General features: G+C 42.8%; 1 protein-coding gene across 3 annotated transcripts; it reads right to left on the bottom strand.

The window, feature by feature from the left end:
* Window positions 1–350: 350 nt before the first annotated feature.
* LOC118357987 (MAP kinase-activated protein kinase 5) lies at window positions 351–26,720 on the bottom strand. Of its 3 annotated transcripts, none has more exons than XM_035735298.2 (14): window positions 25,841–26,718; window positions 14,995–15,068; window positions 7,596–7,671; window positions 6,988–7,085; window positions 6,613–6,721; window positions 6,242–6,331; window positions 5,966–6,061; window positions 5,782–5,862; window positions 5,376–5,563; window positions 5,040–5,160; window positions 4,717–4,847; window positions 4,400–4,515; window positions 4,133–4,237; window positions 351–874 (listed from the first exon to the last, which is right to left on the bottom strand). In XM_035735298.2, the coding sequence occupies exons 1-14, from the start codon at window positions 25,874–25,876 to the stop codon at window positions 780–782; spliced, it is 1,416 nt and encodes a 471-aa protein (XP_035591191.1). In that variant the 5' UTR covers window positions 25,877–26,718; the 3' UTR covers window positions 351–779. The 3 variants fall into 3 exon arrangements, with proteins under 3 accessions (XP_035591191.1, XP_035591192.1, XP_052334431.1); XM_035735299.2 differs by having other exon boundaries at window positions 4,400–4,512; window positions 25,841–26,717; XM_052478471.1 differs by lacking the exon at window positions 351–874 and adding an exon at window positions 881–1,419 and having other exon boundaries at window positions 25,841–26,720.
* Window positions 26,721–27,762: the final 1,042 nt, after the last annotated feature.

Below are 27,762 nucleotides of genomic sequence, written 5' to 3'. Positions count from 1 at the left end.
GCGTGCACATACATTTGAACATTTAGTGTATTTTAGAACATGTATGTATATTGAACCTATGTACAAATTATGCACATGCTTTAAATTACTATTGCACATTACGTAATAAAGTTGACTATTGCTGATATCTAGATTGAAGCAGAGCAGCTTCAAGGTACAACAGCAGTAATCTCAGCGAACTAATGGAGCTAAACAGGAAACCCTCACACTTCCACAGAGGTCCCTCTCCCTACCCCCTGGACCACTTACCACCCAATGGGTGAACAATCCAAGTTTAAGCCTAGTTCCTCTGTCTGCTTTAGAGACCCATATTGTTCAACTGACAGAATGATCAAACATCAGGCTTCATGGTCAGAAATAAGGGTTTCTTTGTGAAATAAATACAACTTGTAGCATTGTTAAAAAGGTAAAGGAATAAGAATCAAATTAAATAAAAACGAGTGAGATTAAAACATCACCATGGACATCCAGGACAAGCAGCTTGTAAAAATTCCCTCCAGTGGGTTACAGAAAATAATATTTTTGTGATTTTCCTCTTCTTTTTTACGAAAATATAAGGATTTGTTTATTCTTTTCAGTCCTTCATAAAAAAATATATAGTGCCAACAAGGCCTCTTTTCAATATATCTATAGTACAATAGTCTTGCAAGTGAATTCTTTTTTAAAAATCCTATAGTTTTGTTTTAGCGTGTTAATTTACAAACAAATGCCTCTACAGTCATTGGCTTAAAAAAATGTTAGAATAAACGATACAAAAGGAGATACAAATAAATCACTTGCTACCGAGAGTCTTGTAAATGTGTCTTTTCTTCTATGGCCTGTTTCACTATTTCAGCCAACTTCAAGCGGTCCACTTTGTCAGAGAAGGCCCGTCCTACAATGGAGACCAAAGAAAGAAATGTTGACAAACTTTTATTTTAGGGAAATTCCACTGTTTTTCAACACCATTTTCATCTCCAGCACCATCCAACATCAACACATTTCAAAACTTTGTTTTTCTATATTTTGTTATCAAACAGATTGAAGATAAGTGTTTACTGATGACATCATCCGGAGACTGATGCCATCATCTGCTGTGCATCATGTGATTTTCATGTGAGCAGGTAAAGGTTACTAACTGAGGAATTAGAATTTTATGCTGAAAAAAAGGTAGAACTTCCCTTTAATTATGGGATTTCCTCCACAGAAATTAGTGCAGTGTCTTCGGAAAGGATTCAGGCCTCTAGACATTTTCCACTTTGTTACATTACAGGCCTATTCAAAAACTGTTTTTTTTTATTTAAGAAAAATGTTTAAATGTTTGCCCAGAAACACTTTATGTACTTAAGTATCAGACCCTTTGCTATGAGACATTGAGCTCAGGTGCATCCTGTTTCCATTGCTCATCCTTGATGTTTCAACAACTTCATTGGAGTCCACCTGTGGTAAATACAATTGATTGGAAATTATTTGGAAAGGCACACACCGGTCTATATAAAGGTCCCACAGTCGACAGTCCGTAGAGCTCCGAGACAGGATTGTGTCGAGGCACAGATCTGGGGAAGGGTACCAAAAAATATCTGCACCATTGAAGGTCCCCAAGAAAACAGTGGCCTCCGTCATTCTTAAAAATGGAAGAAGTTTGGAACCACCAAGACTCTTCATAGAGCTGGCCGCCCGGCCAAACTGAGCAATCGAGGGCGAAGGGCCTTGGTCAGGGAGGTGACCAAGAACCCGATGGTCAATGACAGAGCTCTAGAGTTCCTCTGTGGAGATTGGAGAACCTTGCAGAAGGACAACCATCTCTGCAGCAATCCACCAACCACCAATCAGGCCTTTATGGTAGAGCGGCCAGACGGAAGCTACTCCTCAGTAAAAGGCACATGAGAGCCTGCTTGGAGTTTTCCAAAAGGAACTAAAGACCCTCAGACCATGAGAAACAACAAAGATTGAACTCTTTGGCATGAATGCCAAGCATCATGTCTGGAAGAAACCTGGCTCCATCCCTATGGTGAAGCATGGTGGTGGCAGCATCATCCTGTGGGGATGTTTTTCAACGGTAGTGACTGGGAGACTAGTCAGGATTTGAGAGAAAGAAGAAATGGAGCAAAGTACAGAGACGTCCTTGATGAAAACCTGCTACAGAGCGCAGAGGACCTCAGACTGGGGCAAAGGTTCACCTTCCAAGAGGACAACGACCCTAAGCACACAGCCAAGACGACGCAGGAGTGCCTTCGGGACAAGTCTCTTGAGTGGCCCAGCCAGAGCCCAGACTTGAACCCGATTGAACATCTCTGGAGAGACCTGAAAATAGCTGTGCAGCAACGCTCCCCATCCAACCTGACAGAGCTTGAGAGGATCTGCAGAGAAAAATGGGAGAAATTCCCCAAATACCGGTGTGCCAAGCTTGTAACATCATACCCAAGAAGACTCAAGGCAGCAAACGCTGCCAAAGGTGCTTCAACAAAGTACTGAGTAAAGGGTCTGAATACTTAGGTAAACGTAATTTAAGTTTGTTGTATACATTTGCAAACATGTCAATTGTGTGTAGATTACTGAGACAAAAAAAAATATTGAATCAACTTTAGAATAAGGCTGTAACAAACTGTGGAAAGTCAAGGGGTCTGAATACTGTATACAGTTGAAGTTGGAAGTTTACACACACCTTAGCCAGATACATTTAAACTCCGTTTCTCACAATTCCTGATATTTAATACTAGCAAAAATGTCCTGTCTTGGGTCAATTAAGATCACCACTTTATTTTAAGAATGTGAAATGTCAGATTAATAGTAGAGAAAATCATTTAAAATCAGCTTTTATTTAATTTGTAACATTCCCAGTGGGTCAGAAGTTCACATGCCAAATACTAATTGAGTGTAGCATTATCTATAAATTGTTTAACTTGGGTCAAACATTTCACTAGCTTCCCACAAATTGGGTGAATTTTGGCCCATTCCTCCTGACAGCTGAGTCGGGTTTGTAGGCCTCCTTGCTTGCACACGCCTTTTCAGTTCTGCCCACAAATATTCTATAGGATTGAGGTCAGGGCTTTGTGATGGCCACTCCAATACCTTGACTTTGTTGTCCTTAAGCCATTTTGCCACAACTTTGGAAGTATGCTTGGGGTCATTGTCCAGTTGGAAGACCCAGTTGCAACCAAGCTTTAACTTCCTGACTGATGTCTTGAGATGTTGCTTCAATATATACACATAATTTTCCCTCTTCATGATGCCATCTATTTTGTGAAGTGCACCAGTCCCTCCTGCAGCAAAGCACCCCCACATGATGCTGCCAACCCCGTGCTTCACGGTTGGGATGGTGTTCTTCGGGCTTGCAAGCCTCCCCCTTTTTTCCTCCAAACATAGCGATGGTCATTATGGCCAAACAGTTCTATTTTTGTTTCATCAGACCAGTGGACATTCATCCAAAAAAGTGTGATCTTTGTCCCCATGTGCAGTTGCAAACCGTAATCTGGCTTTTTTTATGGCGGTTTTAGAGCAGTGGCTTCTTCCTTGCTGAGCCACCTTTCAGGCTATGTCGATATATGACTCGTTTTACTGTGGATATAGATACTTTGTACCTGTTTCCTCCAGCATCTTCACAAGGTCCTTTGCTGTTGTTCTGGGATTGATTTGCACTTTTCACACCAAAGTACGTTCATCTCTAGGAGACAGAACACATCTCCTTCCTGAGTGGTATGGTCTCATGGTCCCATGGTGTTTATACAGATGAACGTGGTACCTCAGGCATTTGGAAATTGTTCCCAAGGATGAACCAGACTTCTGGAGGTCTACAATTGTTTTTCTGAGGTCTTGCCTGATTTATTTTGATTTTGCGAAGAGGCACTGAGTTTGAAGGTAGGCCTTGAAATACACCTCCAATTGACTCAAATAATGTAAATCAGAAGCTTCTAAAGTCATGACACCATTTTCTTGAATTTTCCGAGCTGTTTAAGGCACAGTCAACTTAGTGCATGTAAACTTCTGACCCACTGGAATTGTGATATAGTCTGTAAACAAATGTTTGAAAATTTGTGGAGTGGTTGAAAAATAAGTTAATGACTCCAGTCTAAGTGTATGTAAACTTCTGACATCAACTATATAAGCTGACATTGCACACTGTATGCCATATATAGTGCCGTGTTGTGCCTACCATCCCAGCTGAGGCCCTGCAGCCCGTCTCGCAGTAGTTTGCAGTCTCGGTTGAAACGCCACGCATCATGCATCACCTCATTTAGTTTCTCGTCCTCATTCTCCCCTGCCACATACACACAGTTAAGTGTCAATTGTCTGTGCTGTATACCAAGTAAATGTGTAAGTGCATACATGTCTGTTTGTCTGTGCTTGTCAATAGGAGATGTACACCTGTATTGGTTGACGTGAAGTGTGTGTGGTGCGTGTGTGTGTGGGAGAGACTGACCAGCCTGTGGGAGGATACACTGAGCGATGACGTCTCTGAGTTTCTCCAGGGCCACATTGGCGTCCTCGCCGCCGTTCTCTGGATCGTGGATGAAGAAGCCATCCCTCTGCTTGCTGCTGTACCACAAAACACACAGTTAGGATATACATACACCAGACACCAACCACACACACATATTTGGTTTAGCAGTGCTGTTGAAAGTCACTCCTCATTATGGGCTCTACAGTCAGACAATGTGAAGCAGATCCTAACCAACTACAAAAGAGGCAGAGAGGCATGTAAACAAGACAGGCAGGCAGACAGAGAGACCAACGGACCCTAGGAGTTTCCTTTTCCTCAGGATGGGGTTATTGACGGAGTTGAGTGGCTTGAGGCTGATGTTGAGGTCCTGTATTCTCATGTTAGCCAGCTGTTCAGCATGGGCCTGCTGGATCCCTGCTACCATTGCCTGGCAGAGGGAGAGAGTTGGCGGGAGACAGGAAGGGTCACAAGGCATGAACATTGAAGTTTTTAAGGCAGTCAGCAAAAGTTTGGACCCCAGAGTCCCACAGTCCTGTATGAAGTACGACTGGGCCTAAGTAATGCTTTGAGACAGAGCTATATAAATGCTCTCCATCTCTGTCCATCCATCCAGGCCCACCTTGTCCATCATCATCTGTGCGGAGGGCAGCACGTTGTCCAGGGCCTCTGTGCAGTTGAGCCAGGGGTGTTCCAGTACACCCTCAATGGTCAGCCTCTCCTCAGGCTTCACCTTCAGCAGCCTACAGAGGGAGAGTAATATTAGTGAACTAGACTCTTCCTACTCAATCCAAACAATACAGCACTAAAGCACTGGTTGCGGTCCAAATTGGTTTTGCCTAAAATATCACTGATGAACCATGCCATCTGTTTTGAGACACCCACAATCCATGTTGAGGAGGTATTTGAGGACAATATCCTTGGCGCACACACAGTAAGACCTGCTGTAGAGGCGTACTTGCGGACAATGTCCTTAGCCATTTCAGAGATCTGGCTCCACTCGTCCTCGGGGAAGTCAAAGCTGGCTGTCATGATCTTTTTGCGCATATCCTTGGGGATGGTGCGGCTGTGGTGCTTGGAGTAGAAGGGAGGGTAGCCACACAGCATCACGTAGATGATCACCCCCATGGACCACAGGTCACAGCTCTGTACGCACAGCAAGGGAAAGTGAATGAGCCAGGCCATAGGGATAGAGAAAGAGAGCTCGACACAACCCTGCAAACAACACTTATGTCATACAGTGGAAATATGTTGCAGCATGCGAAGATGCTTGCGAGATGTTTTTGTAAATCCTTTAAAAAAACTGAGATGCTGCCATTTGTGGGATAATGGTTTGTCGTGGCTGAGGTAGGGTAGTTGCTCACCTTGTTATAGGTGTAAGGGGTGGGTGAGGTAGGTATTATTCCAGACTTTTCCTTCTGGTGTCGCCTTTGAGCCTCAAGTACCTAAGGTGAGAGGAGAAGACGACACTCATTGAAGCAGGACTTTTTTTTATTTTTAAATGCTCCCCAACCTGGTGTCAGAACTGAGCAGAGCACCCATCCTTACCTGAGGTGCAACGTAGTAAGGAGTGAACTGTGGGGTCATCAAGTCCCCCTGGTCAATCTTTGCAAATCCAAAATCGCACAACTTCACCGGTGCATCCTAGAACATGAAAGGGAGAACGTCAGAACATATTTCCTAAAAAGGTGAAAGGACTCTTGCAACGTGCTTGTTGTAGCCTATTACAACAACATGTTTGTTGTAGCCTACTACTAGACAGCTGTAGTAAGAGCTGTGTGCGCGCGCATGCACATTTCCCCGTAAGCCCATCTATCCCCTCACCAGGGAGTTATCCTTGAAGAGCAGGTTCTCTGGTTTCAGGTCTCGATGTGCAATATTCAGTGAGTGACAGTGTTCCAGGGCCTGGCCGATCTGATGGGGGACAGAGGAAACTCAGACATCGGCTCAGCTACACAACGTTCACAGGAAGTTATGTTATTAATACACGGGTGCATTAGAAGCCTGAGAGGAGGAATTTGTCACGTTTGAATGTGCATAAATCTAATACACACCATTTAGCAAACGCTTTTATCCAAAGTGACTTAGTCATGCCTGCATACATTTTCCATATGGGTGGCCCCAATAGGAATCGACCCTTGGTGTTGCAAACACTTTGGTCTATCAACTATACCACAGAGGAATTTTAGGGTTACCTGTTTGGTGACCTGGCTAGCCATCTTCTCTGTAAAGTGTCTGTGCTGACTGATCCTGTGGAACAGCTCGCCTCCCTCCATCATCTCCATGACGATCAGTAACCTCGCTCTGCAGCCACATGGAATTGGAAAATTAAGGCAATCAAAGCATTTTCCTCTACTCAAGTCTGGGGTAAAGTTTTTGTGTTGTTGTTACATCTGAATGTCATGGTTACCTATTGTTACATTTAAACAGATACACGGACACTAGGTGCAGGAGCATAACAAGTGTAAATACACTATGTAGCAATTCGATAAAAACATTCACATGTGTTTCAAATGAGCCCGTCAATAACATGCTGTATGTACTGGTACATTGGACTTGCTCCTCCTCACCTTGGAATGGATTCGTGAGGAAACTGCACACTATTGGCGTACACCTCCATAATCTGCACAATGTTGGGGTGTGTAGCACACATCATGTGGAGCCGCACCTGAATCAGGGACAGAACAGGGAGTTAAAGGTAGACTCAGTAAGATGCCTGACACACAAAGTAAACAGTAGTAGTGGGTCAATTTGGGAGGGGGGGTGGCATGTGACTGCATTGCTCGTTTCGACTTCACCTCACACAGCTGATCAACTGGAGGTGCTTTATCAGGGAAGTATGTCGTGGGCTGGTGATGACATTGGGTGGGTGAGTGACAGACACAGCCACCCTGAGTATTAGTTGAAGAGTGGAGATAAGACAAGAAGACACACTGACGAAAGACGAGACAAAGTGCATGCCCCCGAATGGAACACTATTCCCTATATAGTGCACTATTTTTAGCCCTAGAGCCCTGGTTAAAAGTAATGCACTACATTGGGAATAGGATGTCCTTTGGAACGTAGACAAAGACGACACTGGAGACTCGGCGCTGACCAAACAGACACCGACAGCATAGACGACAAACAGACAAGGATGTACAAAAGACAATCGGAAAAGCAAAACAATGGTTCAAACCTCATTTCGGGCCTTGGGACGATCAATTAGGATTTTCAGGGCCAATCGTTCCTGAGTCGACTTCTTCACACAAACTCTTTGGAGGGGAAAATAAACATTTCAAGGAAAACATTTGACAATATAAAAATACTGAGGCATTTTTTCATGGTGCACGGTAATCCACTCTATTGTTAAGTTAAATGTGCAATATGCAGAAATCGCTCCTCCATTTCCTGCTTGGTAAAATTGGAAGTTGCCTACTTTACATTTGTGACAAAACAAGCAGTCATTGTATAGAGAATCATTTTACCATCTAAACTGCAGTAAGATATTTTTCTTAAATTAAAAAAAATACTTGAACAGATCTACTGCAATGACAATTACAGATCTATAACTCGCATTTGATCATGTCGCCCAAAAAGTTACATTTTGCAGATTTAAATAAAAGTAGGCCTAATACCAGTACTAGGCTAGTAGGATAAAATTGGTTCCTAGAAACAAATACAGTCCCCAACGAGGACCAAAATATTCAATCAAAATCTCTGCTCCTAAACTCAGATTACACTACGAATAAAGCCTGGCCTATCCTGGAGGTACATTTTGCTTCAACCAAAGATCAGTAGGAGTGAAATACCAGAGACAGACAGATGTTACAAGGAATAGTCCACCTGTTAGAGGGACTAGGTCCCCACCTATTGGCCTTCAGGTGTACTGAACCTTATGTACTATGGGTGCATTCTGGGCCGTCACGGCATTCCATGGTTTCCATGTTAACATGACTGAAGTATTCTCAAAGCTCTGAGCCATTATTATCACACAAACATGGTGTCAGAAGTAACTGAACCCAAAATAAGTGTCCATCACGTTGCTGGAGTCTGCAGTGCACTGCTGCTGTAAGTACCTTAGGATATCAAGGTTTTGACATCAGCATTAGCAGCAAGCTAGTTAACTAGCCATTTGTTTCTCGTTAACTGGCTTGCATACAGTGTCAGCATAGCTACCAACATCTCGCCGCCAGATGAAACGAAAATGACTGCCGATTTAGGCAATAACTTGGTTAATTTTATGGCCGAATTTGAAGACGATCTGCTAGCCTCTGGATTATATGAAAAATCAGCTGAAGTGCAGGCAGCAACACTGAGAAGAGTGATGGGCATTGAGTCTCATCCCATCTACAAACACAACTTGTATATGCTGCTCCAGTTTCAACTGTTCTGCCTTATTATTATTGGACCATGCTGGTCAGTTATAAACATTTGAACATCTTGGACATGTTCGGTTATAATCTCCACCCGGCACAGCCAGAAGAGGACTGGCCACCCCACATAGCCTGGTTCCTCTCTAGGTTTTGGCCGTTCTAGGGAGTTTTTCCTAGCCACCGTGCTTCTACACCTGCATTGCTTGCTGTTTGGGGTTTTAGGCTGGGTTTCTGTACATCACTTTGAGATATGAGCTGATGTATGAAGGGCTATATAAATACATTTGATTTATATAACATCAGATCAGGAAAAGACATTGCAGCTATTCTAATTTCCCTCGAGAGATAAATAAAATAAACATTCATTTTCAGCACCTGCAGACAAGAGGGTGAGTCAATTGATGCTTTTGTGACCCGATTAAGAGAAAGCAGCCTCTTACGACTATGGACAATTAATAGATGAGCTGATAAGGGACAGAGTGGTGTTTGGGATTGCTGATGAGGGTGCTCACTCCAGCCTCTGCCATTGAGATATGCCCGGGCTGCAGTGTTGACAGATAGGAGAATGAGAGCAATGACGCAGGACAGATCAGGGGACAACAGCATCAACGGATGGCGACCCCGACGGCGGTCTACACTTAAGAAAAACGCAACATCAATTGAGTGCAGCAGGGGAAAGCCCTGGGACAGGCAGATACTGCGGCAACAATCACAGGCGAGGAGGACGGGAGCTATGCCCAGCCTATGGTCTGGCTTGACGTCTGTGTGAAATTGTAAATCAATTAGCTAAAATGTGCATGAAGAAACAAGCCTTGTGCCAACTAAACACAGTGGATACCCCATCCCTGGAAGAGGAACTGGAGAATGGAAATAATGGACATATCTATTCAACCAGGAGCAATGCATGCACAGGGGGAAAAAATGTATTGTCAGCCTACAACTGCACAATGGAGAAAAGCAGTGTCAATTATACTCAGGAGCAACCTGTGACATGATGAGCATAAAGGACAAGATTAACCTTATCTCCAGCAAAACCAAACTGAAGGGACATTAACTAAGCAGCACCTTGTTACTACATACCAGGATGTTTTCAACGACTGACTACCGGGTGACATTTTCAATAGTCACTACAAGGTGACATCCACTTCGAGCTCGACAACAGCATCACACCGGTGCAGTGTGCCCCAAGAAATGAGCCCGTGGCCCTGAAGGCAGCGGACAAACATGAGAGGGATGGCCACCTAGCCACTGTCACAGAGCCTACCGACTGGATTAGCAACATGGCGATTGTCAAAAAAACAGACTTAATCTAAAATGGATTACATGTATTACAAATAAAAACAGAAATACCTTATTTACATAGGTATTCAGACCCTTTGCTAAGTGACTCGAAATTGAGCTCAGGTACATCCTGTTTCCATTGATCATTCTTGATGTGTTTATACAAATTGATTGGAGTCCACCTGTGGTAATTTCAAATGATTGGACATGATTTGGAAAGGCACACACCTGTATATACAAAATGTTTCCACAGTTGACAGTGCATGTCAGAACAAAAACCAAGCTATGAGGACTGTCGGTAGAGCTCCGAGACAGGATTGTGTCAAGGCACAGATCTGGGGAAGGGTACAAAAAAATGTATGCATCATTGAATGTCGCCAAAAAACTGTGGCCTCCGTCATTCTTAAATGGAAAAGGTTTGGAACCACCAAGACTCTTCCTAGAGCTGGCCGCCCAGTTCCTCTGGAGAGGGGAGAAACTTCCAGAAGGACAACCATCTCTGCAGCACTCCACCAATCAGGCCTTTATGGTACACTCCTCCGTTCATCTTTCTCTCGATCCTGACTGGTCTACCAGTCCATGGCACTGGAAAAACATCCCCACAGCTGCCACCACACTTCACCGTAGGGATGGTGTAAGGTTTCCTCGGATCCTAGGACTCTCAGACCATGAGAAACAATACTCTGGTCTGATGAACCTAAGATTGAACTCCTTGGCCTGAATGCTAAGCATCACGTCTGGAGGAAAGGTGGTGGCAGCATCATGCTGTAGGGATGTTTTTCAGCGGCAGGGACTGGGCGACTAGTCAGGATCGAGGGAAAGATGAATGGAGCAAAGTACAGAGAGATCCTTAATGAAAACCTGCTCCAGAGCGCTCAGGATTTCAGACTCGGGCAAAAGTTCACCTTCCAACAGAACAACGACCCTAAGCATACAGCCAAGACAAAGCAGGAGTGGCATCGGGACAAGTCTCTGAATGTCCTTGAGTGGCCCAGCCAGAGCCCGGACTTGAAAGGCGATTGAACATCTCTGGAGAGACCTGGAAATAGCTGTGCAGCGACACTCCCCATCCAACCTGACAGAGCTTCAGAGGATCTGCAGAGAAGAATGGGAGAAACTCCAAATACAAGTGTGCCAAGCTTGTAGCATCATACCAAAGAAGACTCAAGGCTGTAATCGCTGCCAAGGTGCTTCAGCAAAGTACTGAGGAAAGAGTCAGTACTTATGTAAATGTCATAGTTGATTAATTGTTTTATACATTTGCAAAAATTTCTAAAAAACGGTTTTTGCTTCGTCATTTATTTATTTATTTAACTTTTATTTAACCAGGAAGGGCTCATTGAGATTAAAAATCTATTTTTCAAGAGCGCCCTGGCCAAGATAGGCAGCACCAAGTCATTTAAAAAAAATTAGACAGACAGACAACATGAAAAACTACAAGTAATCTAGTAAAAACCATTGAATTCACAAAAGTATAAAACCGCAAATTAAAAACATTGACAGGTCAGGGAATCAGCCTCAAAATCCTTCATCAGTGATTTAAAAACACCATTCGAGACAAGTTCTTCCAGTTTAAAAGTAATTTGTAAGGTGTTCCAAGATGATGGCGCAGAGTACATAAAAGCCCTTTTACCAAATTCAGTTCGGACATGTGGAACAGTTACCAGGATAAAGTACAGCGAACGAAGAGAGTACCCACATTTCTGAACAATAAAAATGCAAATAGAAAGGTAGTAAACCCAAAATGGCTTTGTAAATAAAAGTATACCAGTGACTGAGCCTACAAATGACTAGAGAAGGCCAGCCAACCCTGGTATACAAAGTGCAGTGGTGCGTAAGGATTTTGCAGTTTAAAATAAATCTCAAAGTGCCATGGTAAAGAGTTTCAATTGATCTCAAACACTGAGCGGACACATTCATATATAAAATATCCCCATAGTCTAGTAAAGGCATAAATGTAGCTGATTCTAGCCTCCTTCTGGCTTCAAACGAAAAACAGGCCTTATTCCTAAAATAAAATCCCAATTTCAGCTTCAATTTTTTTGTAAATGGTTGAATATGCAATTTAAAAGACACCGTCATGAATTAAAATTCAAAAGATATTTATATGCGGTTACAACCTCAATCTCCTTGCGCTGACAGGTAGTAATAGGTGAAAGGTTCAGAGGTCTATTTTTTTGCATTAGAAAACACCATTAGTTTAGTCAGTATTGAGGATAAGCTTCAATTGACACAAGGTATGTTGAACAGTATAAAATGCAGTTTGCATGTTCTGGAAAGCTTTTGTAAGAGATGAGGCACAACAGTAAATAACAGTATCATGAGCATAAAAATTAAGTTGTGCATTTTGGACATTCTTGTCTAAATCATTTATATAAATAGTGAATAATAGAGGACCAAGTACAGAGCCTTGGGGCACACCATTCAAGACAGACAATTTAACAGACATAAGCCCATCAAATTGAGTGCACTGAGTTCTATCAGACAGATAGTTAGCAAACTACGGCATGCTCCGAAAGACCTACACTCGACAATCTCAGCCTTAGTATAGCATGATCAACTGTATCAAAAGCCTTAGAGATCAATACAAAGTGAGACACAGTGCTGTTTTTTGTCAAGGGCTTCAGTGATATCATTTAAAACCTTCATGGCTGCTGTAATTGTGCTATGCTTCTTCCTGAAGCCCGATTGGTACATTGGTAAAATAGAGTTAGCAAATAAAAACTATTTCAGCTGTTCACTTACAAGGGTTTCAAGTATTTTCACCAGGGGTGACAGCTTTGAGATTGGCCTATAATTATTTAAAAGAGTTGGATCTCCCCCTTTTAAAAGTGGTAGGACAAATGCTGATTTCCAGATCTTTGGAATGTCATTACATTCCAGGGTTAGATTGAACAGAGATGGTTCAGCTATGAAATCAGCTGCCAGATTTAAAAAGCAGGGATCCAAAAGATCAGGACCTGCAGGCTTTCTCTGATCTAAGGATTTCAGGGCTTTATGTACCTCCTGCACTGAGAATGGCAAAAAGCTAAAAGTTTGACCAGCTCTCACTGGTTCATCCACACAAGTTTGTACAGAGACAGAGGACACTGAATCAAACAGCTTACCAGATGATACAAAGTGCTCATTGAAACAATTCAGCATTTCAGTTGTCATATTTAGCAACAGAGTCCTTCAAAACACATAACGGTAATTCATTAACATTACTGTTACCAGACAGACTTAATATTATGTGGTATTTGTGCGTAGATTGATGAGGGGGAAAAAACAATTTGATCAATTTTACAATACGGCTGTAATGTAACAAAATGTAGAAAAAGTCAAGGGGTAAGAATACTTTCCGAATGCACTGTACATAATGCCGACATTTGATGACGTACTGTACAAGCTGCCAAAAGCACGCAAAAGCAGGTATACCTGTGGGGGGGTTGGGGGGGCTCCTGATTGACCATGAGCCTATTGTGGATGACATACTTATCATCATCTGTGGCGAAACTGATGAGGCAATCCAAGACCATGATGCTAAAGTGATAGAAAGTCAGAGAGGTCCGCTTCCATTGCCACATCCTGTCTGCAGAGGGCCTCAGACCTCTTTAAAATCAGCACAACAGTTTATCTGTGCCAACATAATTGCAAAAGGGTTTTCTAATGATTAATTAGCCTTTTAAAATGATAAACTTGGATTAGGGGCGGCAGGGTAGCCTAGTGGTTAGAGCGTTGGACTAGTAACTGAAAGGTTGCCAGTTCAAATCCCCGAGCTGACAAGGTACAAATCTGTCGTTGTGCCCCTGAACAGGCAGTTAACCCACTGTTCCTAGGCTGTCATTGATAACTGACTTGCCTAGCTAAATAAAGGTTAAAAAAAATCAAATTAGCTAACACAACGTGCCATTGGATCACAGGAGTGATGGTTGATGATAATGGGCCTCAGTACACCTCTAGATATTTCAAAAAAATAAAATAAATGTTTAAAAAATATATGAAATCAGCCATTTCCAGCTACAACAGTCATTTACAACATTAACAATGTCTACACTGTATTTCTGATCAATTTGATGTTATTTTAATGGACAAAATAAATCTGCTTATCTTCAAAAAAACAAGAACATTTCTAAGTGACCCCAAACTTTTGAACGGTAGTGTATATACATACACACACTTATTTCAGCTCATGAAAATGGGACCACCTTTACCTGTTGCGTTTATAATTTTGTTCAGTATACATATTAAGTGCGTATGTCAACATTGTAAAAATGACCAGTGTTCAATATCTCTTCATACATGGGGCAGCAGTCTAAGTTGCCAGGCAGAGTACCATGCGGTGGCTGGCTAGTAATGGCTGTTCAACAGTCTGATGGCCTGGAGATCAAAGCTGTTTTCTAGTTTCTCAGTCACGGCGTTGCTACACCTGTACTGTCTCTGTCTGCTAAATAGCAGCATGGTGAACAGGCCGTGGCTCAGGTCCTTGATGATCTTCTTGGCCTTCCTATGACACCAGGTGCTGTAGATGTCCTGGAGGGCAGGCAGTTTACCCCCGGTGATCCGTTGGGCAGACCGGAACACCCTCTGTAGAGTCATGCGCTTGTGGGCGGTGTAGTTTGCGTACCAGGTGGCAGCCCTACAGAATGCTATTGATGGTGCATCTGTAGAAGTTTGCAATATCGAATTGGAGTATATAGAATCGTGAGAATCACAATACATATCGTATTGGCACAATATTGTATCGTGAGGTCCCTGGCAATTCCCACACTGAGTGACACCACCTTTAACACTAGTCCCCATCCAGTCTAAGAGCACTGGACTCCTCTGGAGGACCACTCTTCAACCTCATCTGCATTTAGGCCTAATATGCAATAATTTATGCATCTCCTACATTGCACAAATTAGTTAGTATCCCTGGGCAAACTAGGCAAAATAGGGCAAACTCAGAAGAATGCTCACCTAACAGGTCCACTGATCCCTGCCCCGAGCTTCTGTGTCCAGTTAATGTTGTACTCTTCCAAGATGGAGGTCTCCTAAGAGAGGGAGGGAGAGGAGGACAAACACAACAGACAGATATTGGAAAAATGTCACACACTAAACAAGTGTAGGCAGCAGCATCCCTGTTCACAGTTAATATTGGCTAATCCTTCTTTTGCTAGGTCAAGCTCCTGTTGTGTTGACACTTGGACCGAATTTTAACACATAACAATTACTCAAGGCTTTTATTGGACCAGAGATGACCTATCATTTACCTCTGGGCTCTGCATCCACCATTTCTATCCTATGGCTAGCTAGAGCATATTTGACAAACAGCAAGGGAAGAGTTGTTTTTAAAAGCCTAAATGCTTAGGGTAAACTCAATTGCCACTTGAAGCATTTTCTTTTCAGTCTAGTGGACCATTCTGGCCCTTGAAGCTTTTGGTGTGCAGTCTGGCTCAAGCTGTGTTCCAATTCTCGGTGAAAGGCTATTCCAAAAACCCACCCTCTCTCCCATCCTTAGCACATTCTAACCCAGCTGTGTGAGCAGGGGCCACTTGGATAAGATATTATGCCTGATATGGATGTCCAATGACGCACTAAGAGTAGTGGAGAAGAGCAGGGGAGACTAGGCCAGGCAGCTGAGGGGTTGTCTGCGGATTATTAGAGGTCCACACTGGGAGGCTGGCTAGGTAACATTTAAGGCAAAGAGAGAGGAAAGGGGGTTCACACTTCAGAGGGCGGTACATAGCCTTTATACATTAAAGTGTTTCCAGCTAAAAGCATCTGGTAGGCTAATACTCTACATACTCTACTGCAATTCGCCTCACCCAATGTGGTATGGATCTGCTATTTTCTTTATTTTTGAACCGGAACCCCCAACAGAAGCTAGCCAGCTAACTAGCTACTAGCTAATAGTCAGCTAGCGGTCATCAGCTAACCTTTAGCCCGGACAGCTCTTGCCAGTCTGCACAGCGCGACTTAAACCAGAGCAAATCGGACTTGTTTTTCTCCACATCTCCGGATTCCTACCGCAAGCTCTGAACCTTTTCACCTGGATCATCGCAGCTAGGTAGATGCTATCCGAGTGGCCACTCCTGGCTAACGTCTCTGTCCCGAAGCAAGAACCAATTAGCCTGGAGCTAGCCTTTGCTAGGCCCATCTCCCGGCTAGCCGAAGAGATCCACCAGCCACTCCTTGGGCTACAATACCTATTTTGCCAATTGGCCTGGACCCCCTTCACTGCCGACACAGCCCCGCCGATGCATCACGTCTGGACTACAGACGTAATCTGCCCGAGGGGGGTTTTCAACTGGCCCCTCCATCATGACGTCCCCTGAATGCCCATCTGCTAGCCGCGGCCCGCTAGCTGTCTAGAGCATATTGGACTGTTAGCTGAAGAGGCCCATCGGCCAAATTCTTTGGCCACTATACCTATTTTGTCAATTAGCCTGGACCCTTTTACCACACGGAGCCCTGCTGATCCATCACGACTACTCTGCCGACGTAACAGCACGAGGGGGCTACAACAGACTTCTTCCGTCGCAACGTCCCTCTAAGGACCTTCTGCTAGCTTGCTAGCCCCGTCCCGCTAGCTGTCTGAATCGCTGTGTCTCCAGCCCGCCGAGCTACTCACTGGACCCCTATGATCACTCGGCTACTCATGCCTCTCCCTAATGTCAATATGCCTTGACCATTACTGTTTTGGCTAGTGATTATTGCCTTATTTCACTGTAGAGCCTCTAGTCCTGCACAATACGCCTTAGCTAACCCTTTAGTTCCAAACGTGGTGACCTCACCTGGTTTAAATTATGTTTCTAGAGACAATATCTCTCTCATTGTCACTCAATGCACAGATTTACCTCCACTGTATTCACCTCCTACCATACCTTTGTGTGTACATGATGCCTTGAATCTATTCTACCATGCACAGAAACCTGCTCCGTTTACTCTCTGTTCCGAATGTACTAGACGACCAGTTCTTATATCCTTTAGCTGTACCCTTATCCTACTTCTCCTCTGTTCCTCCGGTGGTGTAGAGGTTAATCAAGGCCCTTCAGTGGCTAGCTCCACTCCCATTCCCCAGGAGCTCTCATTTGTTGACTTTTGTAACCATAAAAGCCTTGGTTTCATGCATGTTAACATTAGAAGCCTCATCCCTAAGTTTGTTTCATTCACTGCTTTAGCACGCTCTGCCAACCCGGATGTCCTTTTCCGTGTCTGAATCCTGGCTTAGGAAGACCAAAAACCCTGAAATTTCCATCCCTAACTATAACATTTTCCGACAAGATAGAACTGCCAAAGGGGGCGGAGTTGCAATCTACTGCAGAGATAACCTGCAGAGTTCTGTCTTTACTATCCAGGTCTGTGCCCAAACAATTTGAGCTTCTTTTAAAAATCCACCTTTCCAGAAACAAGTCTCTCACCGCTGACGCTTGCTATAGACCACCTTCTGCCCCCAGCTGTGTCCTGGACACCATTTGTGAATTGATTGCCCCCCATCCATCTTCAGAGCTCGTGCTGTTATGTGACCTAAACTGAGACATGCTTAACACCCCGGCCATCCTACAATCTAAGCTTGATGCCCTCAATTTCACAGAAATTATCAATGCACCTACCAGGTACAACCCCAAATCTATAAACACGGGCACCCTCATAGATATCATCCTAACCAACCTGCCCTCTAAATACACCTCTGCTGTCTTCAACCAGGATCTCAGCGATCACTGCCTCATTGCCTGCGTCCGTAATGGTTATGCGGTCAAAAGACCACCCCTCATCACTGTCAAACGCTCCCTAAAACATTTCAGCGAGCAGGCCTTTCTAATCGACCTGGCCCGGGTATCCTGGAAGGAAATTGACCTCATTCCGTCAGTAGAGGTTGCCTGGTAATTCTTTAAAAGTGCTTTCCTTACCATCTTGAATAAGCATGCCCCATTCCAAAAATGTAGAACCAGGAATAGATATAGCCCTTGGTTCACTCCAGACCTGTCTGCCCTTGACCAGCACAAAAACATCCTGTGGCGTACTGCATTAGCATCGAATAGCCCCAATGATATGCAACTTTTCACAGAAGTTAGGAACCAATATACACAGGCAGTTAGGAAAGCTAAGGCTAGCTTTTTTAAACAGAAATTTGCATCCTGCAGGAAACAAAAAAAAAAAAGTTCTGGGACACTAAAGTCCATGGAGAATAATTGCACCTCATCCCAGCTACCCACTGCTCTGAGGCTAGGACACACTGTTACAACCGACAAATCCACTATAATTGAGAATTTCAATAAGCATTTCTCTATGGCTGGCCATGCTTTCCACCTGGCTACCCCTACCCCGGTCAACTGCCCGGCACCCTCCACAGCAACCCGCCCAAGCCCCCACCATTTCTCCTTCACTCATATCCAGATAGCTGATGTTCTGAAAGAGCTGCAAAATCTGGACCCCCTACAAATAAGCCGGGCTAGACAATCTGGACAATCTTTCTAAAACATTATCTGCAGAAATTGTTGCAACGCCTATTACTAGCCTGTTCAACCTCTTTCGCATCGTCTGAGATTCCCAAAGATTGGAAAGCTGCCGCGGTCATCCCCCTCTTCAAAGGGGGAGACACTCTTGACCCAAACTGCTGCAGACCTATATCTATCCTACCCTGCATCTCTAAGGTCTTCGAAAGCAAAGTAAACAAACAGATTACTGACCATTTTGAATCACATCGTACCTTCTCCGCTATGCAATCTGGTTTCAAAGCTGGTCATGGGTGCACCTCAGCCACGCTCAAGGTCCTTAACGATATCATAACCGCCATCGATAAGAGACATTACTGTGAAGCTGTATTCATCGACCTGGCCAAGGCTTTCGAGTCTGTCAATCACCACATTCTTATTGGCAGACTCAACAGCCTTGGTCTCTCAAATGATTGCCTCGCCTGGTTCACCAACTACTTCTCTGATAAAGCTCAGTGTGTCAAAGGGACTGTTGTCCGGACCTCTGGGAGTCTCTATGGGGGTGCCACAGGGTTCAATTCTCGGGCCGACTCTCTTTTCTGTATACATCAATGATGTCGCTCTTGCTGCTGGTGATTCTCTAATCCACCTCTACGCAGACGACACCATTCTGTATACTTCTGCCCCTTCTTTGGACACTGTGCTAACTAACCTCCAGACCTCCAACTGCTCTTAAATGCAAGTAAAACTAAATGCATGCTTTTCAACCGATCGCTGCCCACACCTGCCAGCCCATCCAGCATCACTACTCTGGACGGTTCTGACTTAGAATATGTGGACAATTACAAATACCTAGGTGTCTGGTTAGACTGTAAACTCTCCTTCCAGACTCACACATCCAGACTTTGGCGATGTCATTTACAAAATAGCCTCCAACACTCTTCTCAGCAAATTGGATGCAGTCGATCACAGTGCCATCCGTTTTGTCACCAAAGCCCCATATACTACCCACCACTGCGAATGTATGCTCTCTTTGGCTGGCCCTCGCTTCATATTCATCGCCAAACACCACTGGCTCCAGGTCATCTATAAATCATTGCTAGGTAAAGCCCCGCCTTATCTCAGCTCACTGATCATCATAGCAGCACACACCCGTAGCGCGCGCTCCAGGAGGTAAATTTCACTGGTCGTCCCCAAAGCCAATTCCTCTTTTGGCCGCCTTTCCTTCCAGTTTTCTGCTGCTAATGACTGGAACAAACTCATATCTCCATCACTAACTTTAAGCGACAGTTGTCACTGCACCTGTACATAGCCCATCTGTAAATAGCCCAACTACCTCAAACTGTGTTATTTATTTTGCTCCTTTGCACCCCAATATCTCTAGTTGCACATTTATCTTCTGCACATCTATCACTCCAGTGTTTAATTGCTATATTGTAATTATCCCTTATCCTACCTCATTTGCACACACTGTATACAAACTTTCTATTGTATTATTGACTGTTTGTTTATTCCATGTGTAACTCTGTGTTGCACTGCTTTGCTTTATCTTGGCCAGGTCGCAGTTGTAAATGAGAACTTGTTCTCAACTAGCCTACCTGTTTAAATAAAGATGAAATATATATATTTTTTATTCATTCCTCACTGCTGCCCGTTATAATCCAACTACAGAATTATATTATATTCAATGATTCCAACAGTTCAATTAACTGATAATTTTAACTAATAATATATACAGTGTGGAAATTATAATAAAAGTGCAGCAAATGCAGAAATAGATAAAAACGGTTTTGTTTGGAGTTGGACTGAACAGTATAAATGAAAAAAACAACAACATTGAAATCCCTTATAATTTATGTGTTGCCACCTTAGGGTCATGAACTACTCCGAAGGCATATTTAGAACTTATTTTATTTAAAAAACATTTTTTTTAAACATTTAAAAAAACATTAAACTTGATTATATTTGTGACGCTTGACACGCTTAAAGTCCCGCCTGGTTTTTACCAATGTGGGCGATTGAAAGATGAACTGACGTCCACACTCCAGTCCAGTTGGTAGCGGTAATGTACCTTAAAGTTGGTTGCCAACCTCCATATAAAAGTCCAAAGAAGAAGCCTGAGGGAGGAGAGATTACTAGAAACAAACTTGGTTTAACCTTTTATCTGTGGATTCATTGTCGGAATCGCATGTATGTTGATTTTGTCCATCCACACCAGACGTGATCAGGATGCACAGGTTGAAATCCGTTTTGTTACCAAAGCCCCATATGCTACCCACCATTGCAACCTGTATGCTCTCATTGGCTGGCCCTCGCTACATATTCATCGCCAAACCCACTGGATTCAGGTCATCTATAAGTCTTTGCTAGGTAAAGCCCCACCTTATCTCAGATCATAGCAACACCCACCCGTAGCATGCGCTCCAGCAGGTATATTTCACTGGTCATCCTCAAAGCCAACACTTCCTTTGGCCGCCTTTCCTTCCAGTTCTCTGCTGCCAATGATTTGAAAGAATTGCAAAAATCACTGAAGCTAGAGTCTTGTATCTCCATCTCTAACTTTAAGCATCAGTTGTCAGAGTAGGGCACTGTACCTGTACTAGAGGTCGACTGATTATGATTTTTCAACACCGATACCGATTATTGGAGGACCAAAAAAGCTGATACCGATTACTCGGCCGTTTATTTTATTTTTATTTGTAATAATGACAATTACAACTATACTGAATTAACACTTATTTTAATATAATACATCAATAAAATCAATTTAGCCTCAAGTAAATAATGAAACGTTCAATTTGGTTTAAATAATGCAAAAACAAAGTGTTGGAGAAGAAAGTAAAAGTGCAATATGTGTTATGTAAGAAAGCTAACATTTCAGTTCCTTGCTCAGAACATGAACATATGAAAGCTGGTGGTTCCTTTTAACATGAGTCTTCAATATTCCCAGGTAAAAAGTTTTAGGTTGTAGTTATTATAGGAATTATAGGACTAATTCCCTCTATACCATTTGTATTTCATTAACCTTTGACTATTGGATGTTCTTATAGGCACTTTAGTATTGCCAGTGTAACAGTATAGCTTCCATCCCTCTCCTCGTATTCAACGACAATTAGCGCGCGCTAACTAGCTAGCCATTTCACTTCGGTTACACGAGCCTCATCTCGGGAGTTGATAGGCTTGAAGTCATAAACAGCGCAATGCTTGACGCGCAACGAAGAGCTGCTGGCAAAACGCACGAAAGTGCTGTTTGAATGAATGTTTACGTGCCTGCTTCTGCCTACCACCACTTAGTCAGATACTTAGATACTTGTATGCTCAGTGAGATTATATGCTATGCAGGACACGCTAGATATCAAGTAATATCATCAACCATGTGTAGTTAACTAGTGATTATGATTGATTGTTTTTTATAAGATAAGTTTAAATGCTAGCTAGCAACTTACCTTGGCTTACTGCATTCGCGTAACAGGCAGTGCAACGAGAGAGAGGCAGGTCGTTATTGCATTGGACTGGTTAACTAAGGTTGCAAGATTGGATCCCCCGAGCCGACAAGGTGAAAATCTGTCGTTCTGCCCCTGAACAAGGCAGTTAATCCATCGTTCCTAGGCCGTCATTGAAAATAAGAATGTGTTCTTAACTGACTTGCCTAGTTAAATAAACGTATAAAAATATACATCTTTTAATTTAAAAAAATTAAAATTGGCAAATCGGCGCCCAAAAATACCGATTTCCGATTGTTATGAAAACTTGAAATCGGCCAATCCGATTCATCGGTCGAACTCTAACCTGTACACAGCCAATCTGTAAATAGCACACTCAACTACCTCATCCCCATATTGATATTTATCTTCTTGCTCCTTTGCACCCCAGTATCTGTACTTGCACATCATCATTTGCACATCTATCACTCCAGTGTTAATGCTAAATTGTAATTATTTCACCTCCATTGCCTATTTATTGCCTTACCTCCCTAATCTTCTCATTTGCACACACTGTACATAGATGTTTCTATTGTGTTATTGACTGTACGTTTGTTTATGTGTAACTCTGTTGTTGTTTCTGTCACACTGCTTTCCTTTATCTTGGCCAGGTCGCAGTTGCAAATGAGAACTTGCTCTCAAATGGCCTGCCTGGTTAAATAAAGGTAAAATAAAATAAAAAGACGATAGTCATTCAAAAACCATGTTAACTATTATTGCAGGCATATTATTATTGTTATTGTGGACATCCCTTGAAATTAGCGGATTCGGCTATTTCTGCAAATTCCGTTGCTAACATGAGTATAAATTTGAGCACACTGCCATGCAATCTCCATAGACAAACATTGGCAGTAGAATAGCCTTACTGAAGAGCTCAGTGACTTTCAACACGGCACTATCATAGGATGACTACCTTTCCAACAAGTCAATTTGTCAAATTTCTGCCATGCTAGAGTTGCCCAGGTCAACTGTAAGTGCTGTTATTGTGAAGTGGAAACGTCTAGGAGCAACAACGGCTCAGCCGTGAAGTGATAGGCATCACAAGCTCACAGAACTGGACCACCGAGTGCGTAAAAATAATCTGTCCTTAGTTGCAACACTCACTACCGAGTTCCAAACTGCACCTGGAAGGAATGTCAACACAATAATTGTTCGTCGGGAGCTTCGTGAAATAGGCTTACATGGCCGAGAAGCTGTGCACAAGCCTAAGATCACCATGTGCAATGCCAAGCGTCGGTGGAGTGGTGTAAAGCTCGCCACCATTGGACTTTGGAGAAGTGGAAACGCGTTCTCTGGAGTAATGAATTACGGTTCACCATCTGGCAGTCCGACGGACAAATTTGGGTTTGGTGGATTCCAAGAGAACGCTACCTGCCTAGTGTCAACTGTACAATTGGTGTAGGAAGAATAACGGTCTGGGGCTGTGTATCATGGTATGGGCTAGGCCCCTTAGTTCCAGTGAAGGGAAATCTTAACACTACAGCATAAAATGACATTCTAGACAATTCTGTGCTTCCAACTTTGTGGCAAGTTTGGGGATGGCCTTTTCCTGTTTCAGTATGACAATGCCCCCATGCACAAAGCGAGGTCCATACAGAAATGGTTTGGTCTAGATCGGTGTGGAAGAACTTGACTGGCCTGGACAGAGACCTGATCTCAACCCCATTGAACACCTTTGAGATAATTGGAATGCCAACTGTGAGCCAGGCCTAATTGGCCAACATCAGTAACCGACCTCACTAATGCTCTCGTGGCTGAATGGAAGCAAGTCCTCACAGCAATGTTCCAATATCTAGTGGAAAGCCTTCCCAGAAGAGTGAAGGCTGTTATAGCAGCAAAGGAGGGATTAACTCCATTTTAATGCCTTGCCAAAATGACTATCGCCCTGTAGCACTCACGTCGGTAGCCATGAAGTTCTTTGAAAGGCTGATCATGACTCACATCAACACCATCATCCCGGAAACCATAGACCCACTCCAATTCGCATACCCTCCCAACAGATCCACATGTGACGCAATCTCAATCACACTACACACTGCCTTTTCCCACACGGCAAGCGGTACCGGAGCGCCATGTCTAGGTCCAAAAGGTTCCTTATCAGCTTCTACCCCCAAGCCATAAGACTGCTGATCAATTAATAAAATGGCCACCTGGACTATTTACATTGACTGACACCCCCCCCTTGTTTTTACACTGCTGCTACTCGCAGTTTATTATCTATGCATAGTAACTTTACCCCTACCTTTATGTGCAAATGACCTTGACTAACCTGTACATTGACCAGGTACAGGTACCCCATGTATATAGCCTCGTTATTGTTATTTTATTGTGTAACTTATTTTTTACTTTAGTTTATTTAGTAAATATTTTCTTAACTCTATTTCTTGACCTGCAATGTTGGTGTAGGGCTTGTAAGTAAGCATTTCACTGTAAGGTCTACTACACCTGTTGTATTAGGCGCATGTGACAAATACAATTTGATTTGATGATTTTGGAATGAGATGTTCAACAAGCAGGTGTCCACATACACTACATGACCAAAAGTAACTTTCAAAATACAGGAATCATACCCTTATGATCAAATCAAATGTATTCATATAGCCCTTCTTACATCAGCTGATATCTCAAAGTGCTGTACAGAAACCCAGCCTAAAACCCCAAACAGCAAGCAATGCAGGTGTAGAAGCACGGTAGCTAGGAAAAACTCCCTAGCAAGGCCAAACCTAGGAAGAAACCTAGAGAGGAGCCAGGCTATGAGGGGTGGCCAGTCCTCTTCTGGCTGTGCCAGGTGGAGATTATAACAGAACATGGCCAAGTTGTTCAAATGTTCATAAATGACCAGCATGGTCAAATAATAATAATCACAGTAGTTGTCGAGGGTGCAACAGGTCAGCACCTCAGGAGTAAATGTCAGTTGGCTTTTCAAAGCTGATCATTGAGAGTATCTCTACCGCTCCTGCTGTCTCTAGGGAGTTGAAAACAGCAGGTCTGGGACAAATAGCACGTCCGGTGAACAGGTCAGGGTTCCATAGCCGCAGGCAGAACAGTTGAAACTGGAGCAGCAGCACGGCCAGGTGGACTGGGGACAGCAAGAGTCATGACGCATTTTGCAGCATCATACAGGGATGCTCTCTGTATTTTTAAGTTACATATCTTAAACTTGATTGCTGACAAAACTTGATTGCAGATTTGATCCAAATATTTTGGGACTGTGTCAACTATGGACTAATAAAATAAATACCAAAATATACTTTTGGGTGGAGTGTTCCTTTAAGTGGAAAACCAAACCAGGAAAGTTTCATGTGAGATGAAATAAAAAGTAAACTTTCCAAAACATGTCAGATGTGTAATTTGAAAAGAGTATGTTATGCATGAAACATTTCTTCTAAACAACAATATCATACCATGAGGAACGAAATGTGTCTGCAATGGAAATAGACAACTGAAATTAGTCTTTGAAGTACAATCTGACTCTTATCAAGTGACATTCCAATGCATTATGTAGTGACAGGAGGAATTGATAAATGACATATCCGGATATTATTTCTGACGATAAATCGTATCATATCATTTTGACAATATCCTATTATTTTGCGCTAGCTACCTGTACCAAAACTCCTGTATTTTCCTTAATAGCTGGTTCTAAATGTTATATTTAAATATGGAGGAAATGTGTTTTCAACTCTTATTTCCATGTCTGATAAACACGTTCTCATGCCTCTCGTGTCCTTCTGCAGCAATATGTTTGGAAACTCGAATCGCAATACATATCTTATCGGCACCTAAATATCGTGATAATATCCTGAGGTCCCTGGCAATTCCCAGCCCTAGCCTTATGACAACATTAGCAGCACATCCAACATGCAAACAATTGTTCTGTATTCAAATGAATCAACATTACAGTACCTTGATTAATTTGTCTGCGTTGTTATCCTCCGACATGATGTTCCACTGTGGTATAATAACTTTAAATTATTTCTTTCACAGTTTACAATCAGAACAAAGGGGGTGTCCTTTAACAGTATTGTTAGTGTTAAATAGCTTATGTTTTCCCTGCCGGGAACAAGCTACTGGTGACAGGCCAACGCCATGGATGACGCTTGATGTTCGGTCAAAAAAAGCCAGTTGAATGCGTTTACTTTGGTAACCCGACTTGAAGACACCCAGCCGGAGAGAGATGCCTCATGCCAGTTCGTCTCACAAACTACAGTGCCTCCAACCTCTTCCGATCGTCCTGACTTGGCTGTATCGACCATGTAGAGCGACAAAGTCACAACTGGTTGTATGTAAGGTGGACGGGCTCTAATAGGCGAGCTCACCACTTTTGGTGGGGTGCTGAATTGGGGACAAAGAGTTGGTTATTTTTAGCCAGCATCGAGTGCTATGCTTGAGCACTTAGCTACTGTACTTGCCTAGCTACAGCAAGATAGCCACAGGACACGCACCGGTCTAATGAGCTGCTAACGTTAATTAGCGTGACCCATCGTCTCGGGGTTCGTTACTGTTAAATGCAAGCAAACTGGCAAAGTGAAATGCGTTGTTGAGAGACCTCATGTGAACATGAAGCGGGGGAGGTACGCCGAGTACCAAAACTCGTCGACGCTAACTTAATTAGCTCGCTAAAAGAGCCTGGCTTGCTAGCAAACCGTCCCAACCATTATTTGCCAGAGAGTGTAAAAGTGAATAGTCATCCAGGTTATATATCACTTAGCTAAACGATAATAAAGATGAATCGTATAGTGACTTAAATAAACCCTAGCAAACTAGCTACGGTTCTTGTCAAAGGAAAAATTGTGTCTAACTAAACAAGAACGGCCAATAACGAAAGCCTGATGAAAATTATACATATTTGAAGACATTACAATTCAAAATATTTGAGGATTGTCATCACGAAACATTTCATTATCATAGTAAAATATATTAGTAGCGTTGAGCCCGGTTCACTTATCACATTTGCGCCGTTTTTATGAAAACAGGCAGGAAAAAGACAGACATTTGTTGGGCCTTTGGGGTCCATCCTGTTCAATTCGAGAACAAAGAGGCCGTGCTCTATCTCTAATGGTGTTTGAAAGGATCAAAGGGTAAAGTGTGACTGTACCTGACCTACAAATAATAACGAGTAGTTATTTATGATGCAGTGTTCTTTGTAGGTCAGTCAATTGGCAGTCGCCTGTACTGTCGGCAGTAATGACGTCAAACAAGACCAGATGTTGAGTGTTGGACACATTCGTTGCCCAGGCGTTTCTGACGCATACCAGATCCTACAACGCCTGAATATGTATTTTAGGCCTAAAGAAGTTTAAGGAAAACATCAACTCAAATAGTTTATTTTGTGATGACCACCCAGAAACAGTGTTGCATCGTATTTATGTAAGAAAACTGTGGCAAGACATCAGTAGATTTATAATTGAAAACATTTATGAAGATCTTACACTATTGTGGAGATATGTACTTCCGGGATTCTTTACCTACGATAGAAATAAGCTGAAACATTTTTATGTAATTCATTTAATTATTTTGGCCAAATTTCATATTCACAAAGGTAAATGTACAATTACCTTACAAAAATAAATTGAACTGTATTTTAAGACGATTAAATACTCTACCAACAAAAAAAGCTGTTGAAATAAAAAATGTTTTTAAAAAAAATATGCCATTTAGCAGACGCTTTTATCCAAAGCGACTTACAGTCATGTGTGCATACATTCTACGTGTATGTATGTAACCCCTAGCCCTGTAATATTATTAATATATACTTCTGTTCCCACATGTACTTCCTGTATTGATTTGTTTTTACGCATCAGCTAACCACATCACATTGTAATGAA

Source organism: Oncorhynchus keta, chromosome 25 (genome assembly GCF_023373465.1).
Source record: "Oncorhynchus keta strain PuntledgeMale-10-30-2019 chromosome 25, Oket_V2, whole genome shotgun sequence".
Taxonomy (NCBI): Eukaryota; Metazoa; Chordata; class Actinopteri; order Salmoniformes; family Salmonidae; genus Oncorhynchus; species Oncorhynchus keta.
This window is presented reverse-complemented; position numbering and strand designations above follow the sequence as displayed.

What these genes read in the sequence shown, in the direction of transcription:
- LOC118357987 (XM_035735298.2), bottom strand. Translation starts at nt 25,876, where the DNA reads ATGTCGGAGGATAACAACGCAGACAAATTAATCAAG. An exon ending in CTTACTACGTTGCACCTCAG is followed by an intron (nt 5,863 to 5,965) that starts GTAAGGATGGGT and finishes CTCTCACCTTAG; the next exon opens with GTACTTGAGGCTCAAAGGCG. An exon ending in AGGAAAAGGAAACTCCTAGG is followed by an intron (nt 4,516 to 4,716) that starts GTCCGTTGGTCT and finishes TTTGTGGTACAG; the next exon opens with CAGCAAGCAGAGGGATGGCT.